The sequence below is a fragment of the Natator depressus genome, chromosome 18, assembly GCF_965152275.1.
Source record: "Natator depressus isolate rNatDep1 chromosome 18, rNatDep2.hap1, whole genome shotgun sequence".
Classification (NCBI taxonomy): Eukaryota; Metazoa; Chordata; order Testudines; family Cheloniidae; genus Natator; species Natator depressus.
The window spans coordinates 14,862,952-14,878,025 of NC_134251.1; the positions used below are offsets into that span (position 1 = coordinate 14,862,952).

The 15,074-nt window shown below is 50.5% G+C and overlaps 1 protein-coding gene across 7 annotated transcripts in view; it reads left to right on the top strand.

Moving 5' to 3' along the window:
* The window catches only part of AGRN (agrin), a 221,863-nt gene that overhangs the window by 3,735 nt on the left and 203,054 nt on the right, over nucleotides 1-15,074 (top strand). For all 7 annotated transcript variants that reach the window (XM_074975398.1, XM_074975399.1, XM_074975401.1 and 4 more), the window contains exon 2: nucleotides 8,756-9,017. In XM_074975398.1, coding sequence (XP_074831499.1) covers nucleotides 8,756-9,017 — 262 coding nt within the window. The remainder of the gene's footprint in view (nucleotides 1-8,755; nucleotides 9,018-15,074) is intronic.

Genomic DNA, 15,074 nt, shown 5'->3' on the forward strand with positions numbered 1-15,074 from the left:
ACGTAAGGGCTGAGTCCATGGTATGAGTTACCTTAAATACACGCCCAAAAGAGCGAATGTTATGGGCGCTGGGTGGTCTGTGTGGAGCAGGCCTGTGAATATCTGGAGAAGATTCTCATGTTTGCTGCTTTAGCATATTCCTCCCTGGTTAAACTCTAACCATCACAGTTGAAGCCTTTGATATACAGAGATAAGCAGGTTAGGACTGATAGAGGAAATTAAAGGTAGCGTTAGATAAACATCCTCAAATCGCTGCTGGCCATTCATTTGCTTTTGGAAGAGATTAACAGTCTGAGACGGGCCAGACATTCAAACTGTTGCATTAACACTGAGACTTGCGAATCTTTCCTTCCCTAGCCGGGTGGTATTTCAGGGACAGTAACTAGGTCTATTTCCTTTATACTTTGCTCCTGAGCAATGGCCCGAGATCGCGATCGATCGTGATTTAGGAGATTGCTAATGGGCATGGCTATTCTTTCTACACCTGGCGTTCTTCTCCACTTGGTTCTCAAACGTCTCTCCTTCTGGTGTCTTCGTTTGACCTGACATCCGTGCGCTACCTGTAGATGCTCCAGTCAACAAACTTAGCTGGGATCCAGCCCCATAGGAAGCCTTGGGAAGTATATGGGCCCTGTGGCCACCAAGTAATGTGTGCTATCGTGGGGAGACCTGGATTTGGATGATAAATGTGTCTGAGTGAGGTGAGGCCTTGTGCTTTGCTAACTGAGTCCTAGTCTACACTACAACGTACGTCGCTCAGGGGTTTGGAAGGAAGTGGGAGAAGCTCTCCCGTTGGTGTAAGGCACAGCTGCAGCACTGGAAGTGTAGACAAGCCCTCAGTTTGGCCTGGCTGCCCCTCTGCTCCGAAGAGCACCAGCTATGGAAGGGTAGGGTGGGGCTGCAGGTCAGGGCGAGGGGCATGGGCAGAGCGGTGCAGGTGGAACCCTGCACAGAGCCTGGCTACCACTGACATTAGCCTGTGTCGTCAGCCCTTCATTTTCCAGGTCTGCTGAGGTCCAGCAATAACTCTGCGGCCTCCCAGCCGTTGCCCGGCTCCAGCTCATGGGATTGAAAAGCTTCATTCCCGGGAAGCGTCCAGTCTCTTTAGAAACTTAGACCCACCCCAGAACCTTGCAGCTCCTGGGGTTCGCCGGTGTGGGAATCTCTCTCTAGGCTTGTTTGAGACCAAGTCGCTTCAGCTGCCTGCGGCACTGGTTCCACTTTCCAATTGCAGGAAGGATTTCCTGGCCTTTCCCTCTAGTTTGCATTTCACTTTAAATACATTCTTGCCCCGTGTTTCTCAAATACAAGTACTGCTTCTGCTGCCCCCCTCATCTCCCCAGCCCTTAGGAACCCCCTGAGGACACCCTCTTGATCCCAGTATTCCACACGTTCCTTGGCCAAAGAGAGAGAAGGAGATCTCTTAACTACTCTGGTTGGCAATTAGCTTGAGCCTCATTTTTTTTCCTTCTCGGGCCGGGCATTTTTCTTCTCAGTGTAGCCAACGAGTCACCAGAGAAGAAGCCTTAATTGTATTTGATGATGAATGGGATGCCCGTCAGGTAATCGTCCGCTGCGGCGGTGCCTCTTGCATCCGAGGCATTCTAAGAATGAAGCGTGGGAAAAGAGCCCCTAGCTTCTGTTACGTTGCTCAGTGCAGCAACCTGATCTGCAGGGCCTCCCTGTCTGAAGTCTGAATATATATTCACGCGGATAAAGCGACAACGCGGGCTGTTTCAGCTGAGGGCTTTCTGGCCCGGACGGTGAAAATGTCTGTTCACCATTCAACACAAGACACGTCTGTCTCTTCCTCCCCCCGCTGCCCCCGCCGCTAGTGAGTTGTTATTACTTAGTTAAGCTGCGACTTTTCTGAGGAGTGTGTGGGGGTGGGAGGGGGGGACGGTTGCCCGGAGGGTTCTACCAAAGCGCACTACTCTTGCTGGATGAGAATGGGGTGAGGTGGGTGCTGCTTAGGAAAGTGCCTCGACTTGATTCTGTGGATAAATGTAACCACAGGCAATTCTGCTGCCGCACAGAGTGCTTCAAAAAACCGCCACCCAGCCTGTAGTGTGGAAGGCTGGCAGGGAATTGGGAGGCTCCCCATTGCCTTTCACAGAGTTCAGACCAGCATTAATCTAATGCAAGCAGGGAACTGCATTCCTTAACTCTCTATATCCTGCCCCTCACCTGAGCGGGTGTGTCCCGAGCAGCCCCTACCTGCTTCTCTGTCTCATCTGGGAACACTTGTGTGCAGATGTCTCTCTCGGTGCGAACACAGGGGATTCCTGTAAGATCAGAAGAGAGGACAAAGCTGCCTGTTAGTCACCCCTGCTCGCCATGGGAAGCTGCTCGCTGGCTGGTTGCCATCACATGCGCCAGAAAGGGCTCGCACCAGCTGGGTTAGGTACAGCTGAGCAGCTGGACTTTGAAGCCGGTTGCTGCTGGGACTGAGTCAGGCAGAGAAAATGGCTTCTGAGCACACTTGTATTGCTCGCCCACCCTTTCCCCCATTGCCTCTGAAGCCGGCAAAGTGTGACTTCAGCTTCAAGTTGGGCTGCCCGGGGCCAAGGAATGGCTTCTGGACCCTTGCAAATCTTTGCTCTGACTTTACCGTGGTCTAAAGTAACGTTGGCACAAGTGGTGGTAAAGTCCCCTAAAGCCAGGGGTCCTGGAAGTGGCAGGGAGAGCAAGCACGCGACTGGAGCAGGGGTTGTGGACAAGCCAAACGTGAGCTCCTCCAAATCTATTGCAGCATCTGCTCGCCACACCTGAGTCCCCCTCTGTGCACGCCTGGGATGTGGTGGTCTCCGAGGGCGTCCCTTGCAATCGTATGGAGAAGTACAGACTGCTGCTGAGCAGATTGGAACGCAGGAATTGCCTGGGGCACGTTCTGCAATGCAGGGGCAGCCTTGTCTCCGGCCTCCTTAAAAGATGCATCCTGCAGATCCCCTTTTCCTCGCTCCCGCTGCCTGAGGGAGACCTGACTGGAGAGACGCTATTTGAACCTGGCTCCAGACCACTGAGGGCCTTGAAGGTTGTTAGCAACACGGACTCCGAGCCTTCAAATATCATGAGTCTGGCCCCAAGAAATCACGAGAGTGAGAGTAAAAACCCGCCATGGGCCTCGATGCTGGACCCGAGCGGCACGGAGCACTGGGATGATGCACTTTTTTGGTGGTCCTGCCCCAAAGGCAGCTGCTGTGCTGTGTACGAGCTGCAGACAGGGCAGTCTGTGGTCCAGTCCCGAGGTTGGATTGTGGTTGCTGGGTCCTGCTCCAGAGCCGGTGGTAGGTGCTCTGTTGCAATCTGTGTATCCAGGAGCAGAGATGAACCCAGCATAGGGTGACCAGACATCCTGATATTAGGGACTTTGTTTTATAGGACCCTATTTACCCCTTCATAGGACTTTATTGCCCCCCACCCCGTCCTGATTTTTCACATTTGCTATCTGTGCAATACACCAAGGGTCTGAACTACTCTGACACTTGAATGGCAGATGCTTCTCATAAAGGGACAGTCAGGGCCTTTGCTAACGTCTTAGTGTTTCCCTCTCCTCATCAGCAATGCTTTTCCCTTGCCCCCAAAGGGGGAGTGGGAACATGTGCCCCTGCAAGCTGTTTCTGATCCCCTTTCAGTCTTCCTTGCAACATGCTCCGTGGAACAGATGTGCAGGACTGGCTGTCAAGGCTCCCGAGTCCTCTTGCTGACGATGCCGTTGACTCGCTTTGTAACCTTGTGAAGAGTGCCCTGATCGCCGAGCCCCTCAGTTTCCCCATCTGTAAAATGGGCCCGGCACTTGCAAAACGCGCATTAAGATGTAGGGCAAAAAGTGCTTTCATGCCGGGGAGACTTTCTCTTGCATCATCTGTGTGGAGGAGCATGAGCCCAGTTTTTAAACCCCACAAATCTCCTTTAGACCACGTTGTTAATGTGAAGAGCCACTGTCTCATTTCGGAGGGTGGCTTCCAGAGCCTCTTGCCTGTGGACTCCTCCTTCCCCTGCGGCGGCATGGTTTAATATTGCATGCTCTGAAGCTCACTAGGGGAGTTGTGACAGCCGTGGAAAGCAGGTGACTGACCTCTAGGTGGCTGGCCTGGTGGAAAGCATGGGGAAAAGTGAGGGCTGACTGTGCTCACAGGTAATCTGGAGCAGCCACAAAGAGACCTAGGCTCTCAGGTTAACACTGACGTGCCGCAATGTATACGCTTGCTAGCAAGCTGCTCGCTTCCCCCTCGAGCAGATCTCTCAATTAACTCTTATTGCATAGCCAGAGCTCTGTGCTTCCTGACCGCTCCTTTAGGAGGGAATCACAGTAGCAAGGGGACCTTTAACTCCTGGGCAATAGACAGGGAACTTGTCTGGTGTGTTCCTCCCCCATCCCCCTCCCATGGTGTGCAATAAATTATTCCCATTATCCTGGCCTCTTCCCTCTGCTCCATGCCTTTCTTTAGGAGCAGTTTTGAAAAGGCGAGAGCATGCCACTGGGGACAAACTGGGAGCTCAGTGCGTTTTGATTTGCTTGCAGATCTACTTTGCTCAGCTGGTTTCTTCTCCTTTTTTGGAGGGGGTGGGATGAGCTGGGGAATCTGCCGGCTGCTGGGTTATCTCTGTGGTAGAAGATCCTGTCTTCCCGCGGGGAGAAATAAACCCTTGTCTCATGGCCAGACATTTTATTTTCCTTACTGAAGTTATATGAGCGAGGGGAGCCGTGCTTTACTGCCAGCTTGTCCAAATATTACAGCAAACAAAGTCTGCTTCAAGCACAGGCTTCCTGTAACAATTTATAGGAACGCGCACTGCCCAAACAACTGCCTCTTGTAACTAAACAGAACACTGTCTTCCCCGGCTCTCTTGCCCCGGCCTGATTGGCTGCTCCCTTGTCAGAGCGGGGAAGATTCACTTCTCCCCCTCCAACTCTCTTCTGCCCACGCTCTCAATGCTCCTGCGTCAGAGTTATGATCCCTGGAATGGATGGAGACCGCTTTCTCTAGCTGGTCAAGGCTGCTGTCTCTCTGGCTTGGGGGCGTCCCTGGCTTTAGCACACACGCACTCTGTCTTTTCAGAAGCAGTGTTGCAAATCGGACCGGGAAGAAAATGCCAGATACCAGGCTGTGCAATGTATCAAATCTCTGAGGGAAATATTTCAGCGATAGCCCAGCACAGTGTCCTATTGACCTAGGAAAGGAGGATTCCCTGTGACAAGGAGTTAACTTGAAAACTCCCCTTTGGGAGGCCAGTTGTGGCCTCGGACAGTTACTCCTCCACTCTCTCGTTAACTTGGCAGCCTGTGTTTGCATCAGGCCAGTCGACTTCCCCTGCCCGCACAGCGGCCGGAGACAGACAATTATGGATCTGGTTTCCCTGGGAGCATCCAATCAAATATGACACCCTTTGCTGTGAACCATAATTCCCTTATGAGTCATGGGCAGAACCAGGGCAGATGTGACTGACATTCTCGGCTATTGCTCTGCCAGCTTCATGTGGCTGCTCAGTGTCCCTTGCTGCCGGGTACCGGCTCTCAAAGTCAGCCCTTGGGAAGACGTACCAGGAAATCAAGGTTCAAACTATACTGGATGAAACCGAGTCTTAAAAGTTTTCAGATACCTTAACCATGGCCTAACGCAATAAGTAATATATCACTGAGGCTAGCTCTATGGAAGCCATCTGCAGCAGAAGCAGGGCATGGCAAGGGGTTTTGTTTTGTTTTTTTGCCTCTGTTGCAAAGGAGACTCTCCTAAGCAGGATGCTATAACGTAGCTCCGCCAACTGATGCACCAGAAAAGCCCAAAGCCAAAAAGGAGGCAGTGGATGGCTGTTCCCTCCTCCGTCGGTTTCTGTATCCAAGGGGATTGCGGAGCGGTGCTGGCATGCCCAGGGCCGAAGGGAAGGAGACTGGGAATGTAGCTTGTATCAATCACTTTAATAAAAAACAAAAAAACCCCTAAGATCCTCAAACGCTGACATCTTTTCTGGCAAGTTTCAGCCTTGGGTGAATTCTTACGCCGCGGACGCACCTTGCTGCGACTTGAAGGGCAATCGCACATGTAACCCTAGGCACCCGCATTGTGGAGGGCAGCATTTTCTTGTTGCTGCTGACGTTCATCCCACCAACCCATCATGAGAACGGCCAGACTGGGTCAGACCAAGGGTCCGTCTAGCACAGTATCCTTTCTTGCAACCGTAGCCAATGCCAGGTGCCCCAGAGGGAATGAACAGAGCAGGTAATCCTAGAGTGATCCATCCCCTGTCGCCCATTCCCAGCTTCTGGCAAACAGAGGCTAGGGACACCATCCCTGCCCATCCTGGCTAATAGCCATTGATGAACTTAACTTATCTAGTTCTTTTTTGAACCCTGCTATAGTCTTGGCCTTCATAACATCCTCTGGCAAGGAGTTCCACAGGTTGACTGTGCCTACTCTATTCTGTTCCCCTCTGGGTACTGTAAGGCCATGCTTGCCAGGGCTCACTCTGCCCGTGGCTCAGACACTGTTTTATATAGTGCAACCGATGTGCATGGAGCTTTGCAGGAGTACAAGGCAGGCTCCACCCTAGAGGAGTCTGTAACCTGAATGGGAATGAGAATCCCAAATGGCTTTCTCATGGTTGCTGGGTTAGCTGCATCTCTGTCCCCTTTCTGGAATCCTCCTCATGCCTGTACCTCCCTGATTCTCCCACTCTTAGGCTGGGCCTGGGCTACAGCACCTTGCGAACCAGCTGCGTGGGCCTTGCAGGTCCAGCTGGGTTCAGACACTTGCAGTTCTTCCCTCTGGGAATGCTAGGAACTGATCAGCCAGCTGCCTTGCACCAAAGGATTGTTTTTTAAACAGTAGGAGCAAAGCATTTAGAGAGAAGATTTTAAAAGTCCAGCCTACGTGCATGTCTCTCACCCTCACTGGAAGGACTCTAGGTATGCGAGGCAAGCCTAACTCCTTCAGACACCTCTGTCTGCTTTCCCTGTCCAACAGCCTGAATGGCTACCCACCCTTTGCGAGCAAGTCCCTTTTCTAAATGCTGTAGGGTTTTTGTTTTGTTTTTTTTTTCCCCTCCATCTTCTGGTTCCCAGGGCTGATCCTGCCCTGATTTTTGTCTCTTATCAACTTCAAGTGCTTGCTGAGAATTGGCTCATGTGGAGCCATCATCCTTCCCTTCCTACTGGTTTTCTCCCCCTCTTCCCCCGCTTACAGCTTCCTATAAAACAAAACCAATGTCTTGATAGAGTGAACACCAGAGTCACCAGGTCAGCTGGCAGTATTCATACCTAGGGCCCTACCAAATCCTAAATTTCATGATTTCAGCTATTTAAATCTGAACTTTCACGGTGTTGTAATTGTAGGGGTCCTGACCCAAAAAGGAGATTGGCTGGGGGGGTTGCAGAACTGCTACCCTTACTTCTGCACCGCTCCAGGCAGCGGGGTTGTCTTCAGAGCTGGGCAGCTGGAGAGCGGCGGCTGCTGGTCGGGAGCCCAGCTTTGAAAGCGGAGCCAGCAGCAGTGCAGATGTAAGGATGGCGTGGTATAGTGTGGCCACCCTTACTTCTGCGCTGTTGCCTGTAGAGGTGAGCCCCCAGCTGCCCCCATCCTCCAGTCAGCCAGCTCAGAAGGCAGGGGCGCAGAAGTAAGAGTGGGAATACCACAGTCCCCCTAAAGCACAATCCCACTGCATGCATCCGATGAAGTGAGCTGTAGCCCACGAAAGCTTACGCTCAAATAAATTTGTTAGTCTCTAAGGTGCCACAAATACTCCTTTTTCTTTTTGCGAATCCCCCTAAAATAATCTTGTGAGCCCCCCCACCCCACCCCTGCAACTCTCTTTTGGGTCAGGACCCACAATTTGAGAAATGCTGGTCTCCCCTGTGAAATCTGTATAGGGTAAAAGCACGTAAAGGACCAGATGTCATGGTGGGGTGGGGGGAGCCAAATTTCACGGTCCGTGGCGTGTCTTTTCTGGCTGTGAATTTGGTAGGCCCTATTCGTAGGCCCTGGTTACAGAGCTGCTCCGTTTCCATCACAGGCCATCACCTTCCCTTGGTGTCGGTACTAGGGGTGGGGAAGGGAAGCTGTGCCACAGTCTTGCTGCTGAGGATCGTTCTCCCCCTCCCTGCGGGTATGTTGCTTAGTGAACAGTGCATGACTGCTGGGGAGGACAGGACAGTGGGATGCAGTCGGGCAGCTGTTCCTGCTGAATCCTCATACTGCTTCGCAGCAATAAACTTCTGCAGGAGCAGTGGGCTGGGGACGCAGGGAGAGAAATGTGCGACTTTGCTGTCCGCTCCCGACCTGGCGGGAGGTTGCTATGGCAGACCCAGGGGATCAAATCCCAAATACAGTGTGCGACCCTGTAATGGGTCGGTCACACCTCCACCTGATACACACCCAGAGGGAGGAGGGGGTTTTTCTCTTGCACTCTTGGCAATGTTTCTGTGGCTTTCCATGACAAGAGAGATTGAAAATTGACTTTGTCTACCCCCCTGCCACCAGCAGGCTAATAAAGTATGTGTGTGTGTGAGTGAGATGATTTCAGTTTGGGCAGAGGGAGGACAATGCCCAGAGTGATCTATTCTCACTCACGTGTTACTGCTCTTGGTGGACTAGCTCATGAAATTCACTCCCCCTGAGGTTTTATAAGCCCTGCTCACTCCTCTAAACTGGAGCTTTCTTGGGGGCTTGGTGAAGATTCACTAGCCCTTAGGCTCTGACCCGGGCGGTGTCGCGTTCTCACACTGGGACCTCCTGTGTTTTCTCTCCCTTTGCTCTAGGTGAGAGTCTGGCGGTACCTAAAAGGCAAAGACATCGTGACGCACGAAATCCTCTTGGATGGTGGGAACAAAGTGGTAATCAGTGGCTTCGGGGACCCCTTAATTTGCGACAACCAGGTCTCGACGGGGGACACCCGCATTTTCTTTGTCAACCCCGCCCCCCACTACCTGTGGCCCGAACACAAGAACGAGCTGATGCTGAACTCCAGCCTGATGCGGATTACCCTGCGCAACCTGGAGGAGGTGGAGCACTGCGTGGAAGGTGAGGCTGGTTCCTTGCATGTGCCCTTCTCTTTCTCTGTCTTCACCCCTCACCCCCGCAGGGCTGGCTTTCTTTGTGCATCTGTACAGTAAGAACCCCCACACTGGGGTAATGGGGTGAAGTCCTTGCAGAGCCAGGGAAAGAGAGCTGATTGGCTGGGTGAGCTGTCAAACACCCAGAGACAGAGGGGAGGGACTTCCCTTCCCTGCAAAGTCTTCTGGGGAGGAAAGTCCTCTATAAAACTCCTTGGCTTCCAGCTGGGAGTTAGAGTTGCTGGAGGAACCTGAGCCTGGGGGATTTGTTATGCAGGGGATTCCTTGGTGGGAACTGATCCTGTGTCATCAGATAACTGTGTCTGGATGGCTGATGACTAGAAGGGAAGCCCCATTCTGGGAAGTAGCCGTTAAAATCAACATGGAGCCAAGCAATGTCATTTTCACTTTACGCTACAAACTTTGGTCAACGCAAGTTATGTCGGCGTACAGTGACTCTGGTTCAGACTTTCTCCATTTTGTAACTGGTTCACTTAAGTCATCCCTGCAAACTCGGACAGGGATCTGAGAAGCGAGCCGGCTTCTTTCCGGCTCCTGTAACCTTAGCAGGAATAAAACTTCCATACATAGGTACAAAGGGCAGAACTTGGCCCAGCAGTTAAAGTTGGTGAATAAGCTTGATGAATGAGCCGTAAGTTGAATTAATCATAGTCTGGCATAGCTGTTGTGACTGACCAGTGTTAGCAAGTGAAAGTAGCAGACGTGTTCTTTGCTCAGATCAGCAGAGCGGACAGTAGGAAAAGCTTCCAAACTGTCCGGGTGGTTAAGCACTGGAACAAATTACCTGGGGAGTTGTGGAATCTCTGTCACTGGAGGTTTTTTAAGAACAGGCTGGACAAACCCGTCAAGGATGGTGTTGATGATACTTGGTTCTATCTCAGTGCAAGGGACTGGACTAATCACCTGTCGAGGTTCCTTCCAGTCCTACATGTCTATGATTCTAGGATTCTAAATATCTGTGGGTGGTGGGGAGGTCTGATTTCTCAAGGGAAGGTGTAATCCAGGCTGCATCACTTGGAGCAGAACCATGCTTCGAGGGCAGCAGAAATCTCTCAAGGGCCAGGGAGAGTGTCTTTTCTCCAGTCCCCCCAGTAAATGCACGTTTTACTACTACCTTGCCCCCTGCCCCACCCTCAGAAGAGGCCTGCATAGGCATCAATGCTATTCCTATACTGGGTCCTTCTGCTAAGTATTGAGGACACTCCCACAGAGGCCAAGTGTACTGTGTCTGCAGCACTCTCCTCTACTGACTTGGAGCAAGATACCATGACTCCGATTCAGGCCTCCTGCATGGTCCTGGATAGCCCGTACTCCTGCTGAGCACCTCATCTCTTCAGTGACTATTTAACTTGACCCATCAGGGCTGTCTTACTCTGCTGTGGGGCAAGTCTCAGAAATAAGCATACGTCAGGGGAGATGCCTGATCAAACAGCTGTTAGCAAGTGTCTCGCTGTCCGTGTGAGAGCGAAAAGAGCTCCTGCAGTCGGTCTAGATACCAATGTCCGAATGTGCCAGTTACCGTGGTTATCACAGACCGTACTGTGACCTATCATATCACAGCAAGGAAGGCTTCCTGTAACTGCTGTATGTGCGTTTTTAATGTGGACTTGATCCATCCAGATGTGGAATGAAGCCTCTTTATATAGGGACCAGAACTTTCTCCCTGCCGATGCTCCCTGTTGTCCCCATTACCCAACCATGTTGAAAATGCACTCTTCTAAAATCCCACTTTCTGGGATCTAAATTCCCTCCCTTAACGAGTGGGTTAATGTTCAAGGCAAGAGTTCCCAGTTCCTGGGAAGTACACTGACCCCAAGCCTCTCAGTTGGGGTCTGAATATTCCACATGCGGCCCTACGAGCAGATGAATAAACAACGGAAAGAACGCAGGAATTCTGCGAGAACCAACAGATAAACATGTGGATCAGCTCCTTCCTCCTTTCTGGTGGTATGGAGGAAAGGGCAGAACCCTTTCCTGCAGCTTTGAATGCTTACAGAGGAGTTAGTGATTGAGTATGTGGGGACGGCCGAGAGGGCTAGTGGAACAGAGTGGTTCCCAAAGCGAAGGCTGTGTGTGCAAGTGGCTTTTCTAGGAGGGCTGCAACATGGAGAGCAAGGTGGTTGGGCATGTCCGGTTGTGGTTATGTAGGACCCACTGCATTCCCTATGCAGTGTATATATACTCCCGGCTAAAGATTGCCCTGCTCCTCAATGCTTTTAGGGTGGGGCCTGCCTTTTTCAACCGGTCCAATACCTAGGACAGTCTTTCTCTTCACCCTTCCCAGTCTTGGTTTGCTTAGCCCTTTAGGCCCAGATTTTTACAGGTGTTGCTTGGCTCAGCTTTGCAATGTGTACCTGACTTGGGAGCCTAAGTATTCTTTCCAAAAGTGCCTTAGGCAATGAAGTTCCTTTTGAAAATGAGACATGGGCTTTGGACGTCTAAAGATCTGGGCCTTAATCTCTCCTGTCCCCTCCTCAAGAGGATGAAGAGGACATTTGGAGGAAAAGTATTTTGGCCCTTGAGAAAAAGAATGTCCTGTCTGGACCATCTGCTTTGTCCTTTACCCACCCACTAAGGTACTGACTCCATGTTGGTGCAGCTCTCCTAGTCCTAACTTACTGAATTATTGATGGAGGATAGGTCCATCAATAGCCAAGATGGTCAGGGATGCAACCCCTTGCTCTGGTTGTCCCTAGCCTCTGAAGCTGGGTGTGGATGACCGTATGGATCACTAGATGATTGCCTGTACTGTTAATTCCCTCTGAAGCACCTGGTGTTGGCCACTGTCAGAAGTCAGGATACTGTGCTAGATGGACCTTTGGTCTGACCCAGTTTTGGTCGTTCTTATGTAACCTATGAGTGACTACCATTTGTGGACTTTTGTAAGTTACTGCTAACAAATTTTGGACAGGATATTCAACCTTATGCATCCGGGCTTAAGCCTGTCTCTAACAACTGGAGATCGGGATGAGATGTAAATTGGAGGCAGATTATCCCTCATCTGCTATGTGGGGGTTCTTAACTTTCCTCAAGAGCACCTTCTGCTGGATGCTTCTGGAGACAGGACATGGGACTAGGTGGATCCTGGGTCTGATCCAGTCTGGCAATTCCTACATTGTAGAGGGATGGATTGGCAATAAAGGATGTGTTTTGCTTAGTATCAGAGGTCCAGAGCAGGGTTTCACATGGACCAAGTGGATTGGTATGATCCATTTCTACTTTTGTCTCTTGAGAAAAGAGTCCAAAAGTTGCTTTGGCTGGAACAATCTGACCTAATGCCCATAGTGAAACCTTTCCCAGCTGCTGCCTCTGGTCCTAGGGGAGTAAAACTTCAACTTTCCATTGTTAGAAGTAACTGGCTAAGGTAGTCCAGAGATGTCTCTTCCTGCCAGGAAGTGCTCGCACTGAATCTGGACATCCAAACATATAGATGAGCTTCCAGGAAAGGGCCTGCTGAATTTTGATGTCTTGTACCTCCTCTTGAGGGTCAGAGTAGCCAGATGGGTGACTTCATTGAGGTGGACTAAAAACCCTGAAAAATGAAAATAATACAGCAGCCCCAGCTGTCCCTGAACATGAATATAGAAAATGCCCCTGGTGCATAAGGGTGTTAAAGGCACTAAACCTTGAGTCGATCTAAGTTCACCGACCATCTCTTGCATGTAGCCGTGATCTGGGTCTATATGATCCAAGTCCCATTCTGCAGAATATCCTTGCCTTAGGCCAGGTAGCAGCTGACTCTGTCTTGGACTCCAGTTTTCTAGGAAGTTAATTGGTTGAACAGCTTGTTTCCTTTAACTAATTAAGAGTTTCTTCCTGATGGCTCACAGGGGAGCTATTGGTGTGTGGAGATGTGGTCATGGCTAACTGCTTTGGGGAACTGAGACTGTGGGGTGGGCTGGGATGGGGAGAAAAGGCTCTAAGATGGGACTGGAAAGCAGGCTAGGGAGAGCATTTCCATATAGGGTAAGACTGAGTTAGAGTGAGAAGTGGTCTGGTTCCTGAGTGTGGTGCTGGGAAAGAACAAAAACAGGGGACCCGTAGCACTGATGTCTCAGCCAGAGGTCAAACATCTGTGTAGACCAAGCACAGATGTGCATGATGACACTGCAGTCAGTTATCTTTGTGTTCAGCAGACTCTGCGGCAGTTTGAGGTACACCACTCTCTTGGGAAAGGGAAATCCAGCAAGTTTCCTTCACCTGGCTGATTTGCTTTTCATCTGTCAATGTCTGAAAGTCAGGCCACGGCTGGACTATTACATATGCCGTACAGTAACTAGCTTGTTGTGGCCTGGGACAATCTGGCCTGGATAAAACCATGGCTTTTGTCCCAAACTCTGCCCAAATCAGAAGTTTCTCTTGGAGCCTGCAACATGTTCAGTTTGACTTATACCTCGTAGTTGCCTGGCTTGGGTTGGGAATGCCGTGACAGGGACTTTGGAGTCCACACAAAACTCCCACGCTTTCGTTCCATCTTCTACAGATATAAGAGCATCAGAGGGACTCAGTTGTAGCACAGATGGACTCTCCTCCCAGGATGTCCCCATAACAGGGTTAAATCTAGCACAGTCCAGAGGGCGAAAACTGTTTCACAAAAAGAAAAGGAGTACTTGTGGCACCTTAGAGACTAACCAATTTATTTAGTCTCTAAGGTGCCACAAGTCCTCCTTTTCTTTTTGTGAAACAGATTAACACGGCTGCTACTCTGAACTCTGTTTCACAGCAACTTTCAAGGTGGCGAAATGTTTTTTGTTCTGCCCTGGAACGAAATGAAAAGGTTCCAGGCATATTTGTGAAACAGAATTGTCTCAAAAAGCCAGTTTTCAGATCAAAAGCCAGAGCTTTTTGGTTGATCTCTAAATGGGGTGACTACATCAGTGAAGGTGCGAGGAGATTTGCTGCTGTCACTGCCTAAACAGAGTGTATGGGAAGTAAGGGCTGACTGGCTATTACAGCTTATAACTGTGCACCAACTTCTGGCCGGGAGTGTGTGGGTTTCTCCTTTGCACCTCAAGACATCTGGGTGAGCTTTGCTAGGGGAATGGCTTGTCTGATAAGCCCTTGGCCTTGCTGTATCAATTTCAGTGCTCTCTGTTAGCTAACCTGGGACTGGGCAGGTAGAAGTAGGACTCATTGCTGAGGCTTTCAGGTGTGCTGGATTTTATAAGGGCAGATCCAGCAGACTCTCTTGAGCAAGGCGCTAGGTGTGATTACATAATTTTTTTTTTTTCTCCCTGCTCTTTTGAGAGCTCAACAACTGACCCCTCCCCCGAGACCTTTCGCCAGATATGTCTCCGGATTTCACTTTGATCACAGCTTCGGTTTAAGAAAATCAAGAGTTTGTGTATAGTCTGCGTGCTGTCTCCACACTGAGCTGTCTGTGAGGAAGGAAGTTCAGATTCAAGCCTTCTGGGGCCCTGGCTAATGCGAATCCAGCACTGCTATTAAAAATTTCCTGGTAGGTGGCATGATTTGCATTTATTCTGGTGCAATTGCCGGAGGTGAGATTGCTTCACTAGTGATGGGGACCTTGAACCAGGGATGAGTCATGTACGTAATCTTTGCAGGTATGCTATGTAATTAAACCTGATGGCACTGGATACAGTAGACATGCACCATCCTGCATGTCTTGTTCCCTTGGAAAGTTTAACCATGCTATTACTTTCTGTTCCTTTCTTCTTCCACCTCCTTCCTGATCGGTTCTCCTCCCTGGCACATGCTTTGCATGTAGTGTCTTTTGCAGTAGCGCTCAAGGGTCTTTACAAACTAATTATGCCCCGAGAGCACCGCTTTACACTGGGTTCTTCACCATCTTGCAGATCTGAGCTAGTGGGGGCGGGGTTTGGAGAGAGGGATAGAGAAAGTCTGTGATTCAGCCAAAGCGCCACAAAGCATAGCCGAACTGGGAACCAAATCGGAGTCCTGAGGCCCAGTCCTCTGCTTTTAGCTGCTCCAGACCCCTACGGTAGCCACTTCCTGGTGCGGGAGAGCCTGACCTTACCTT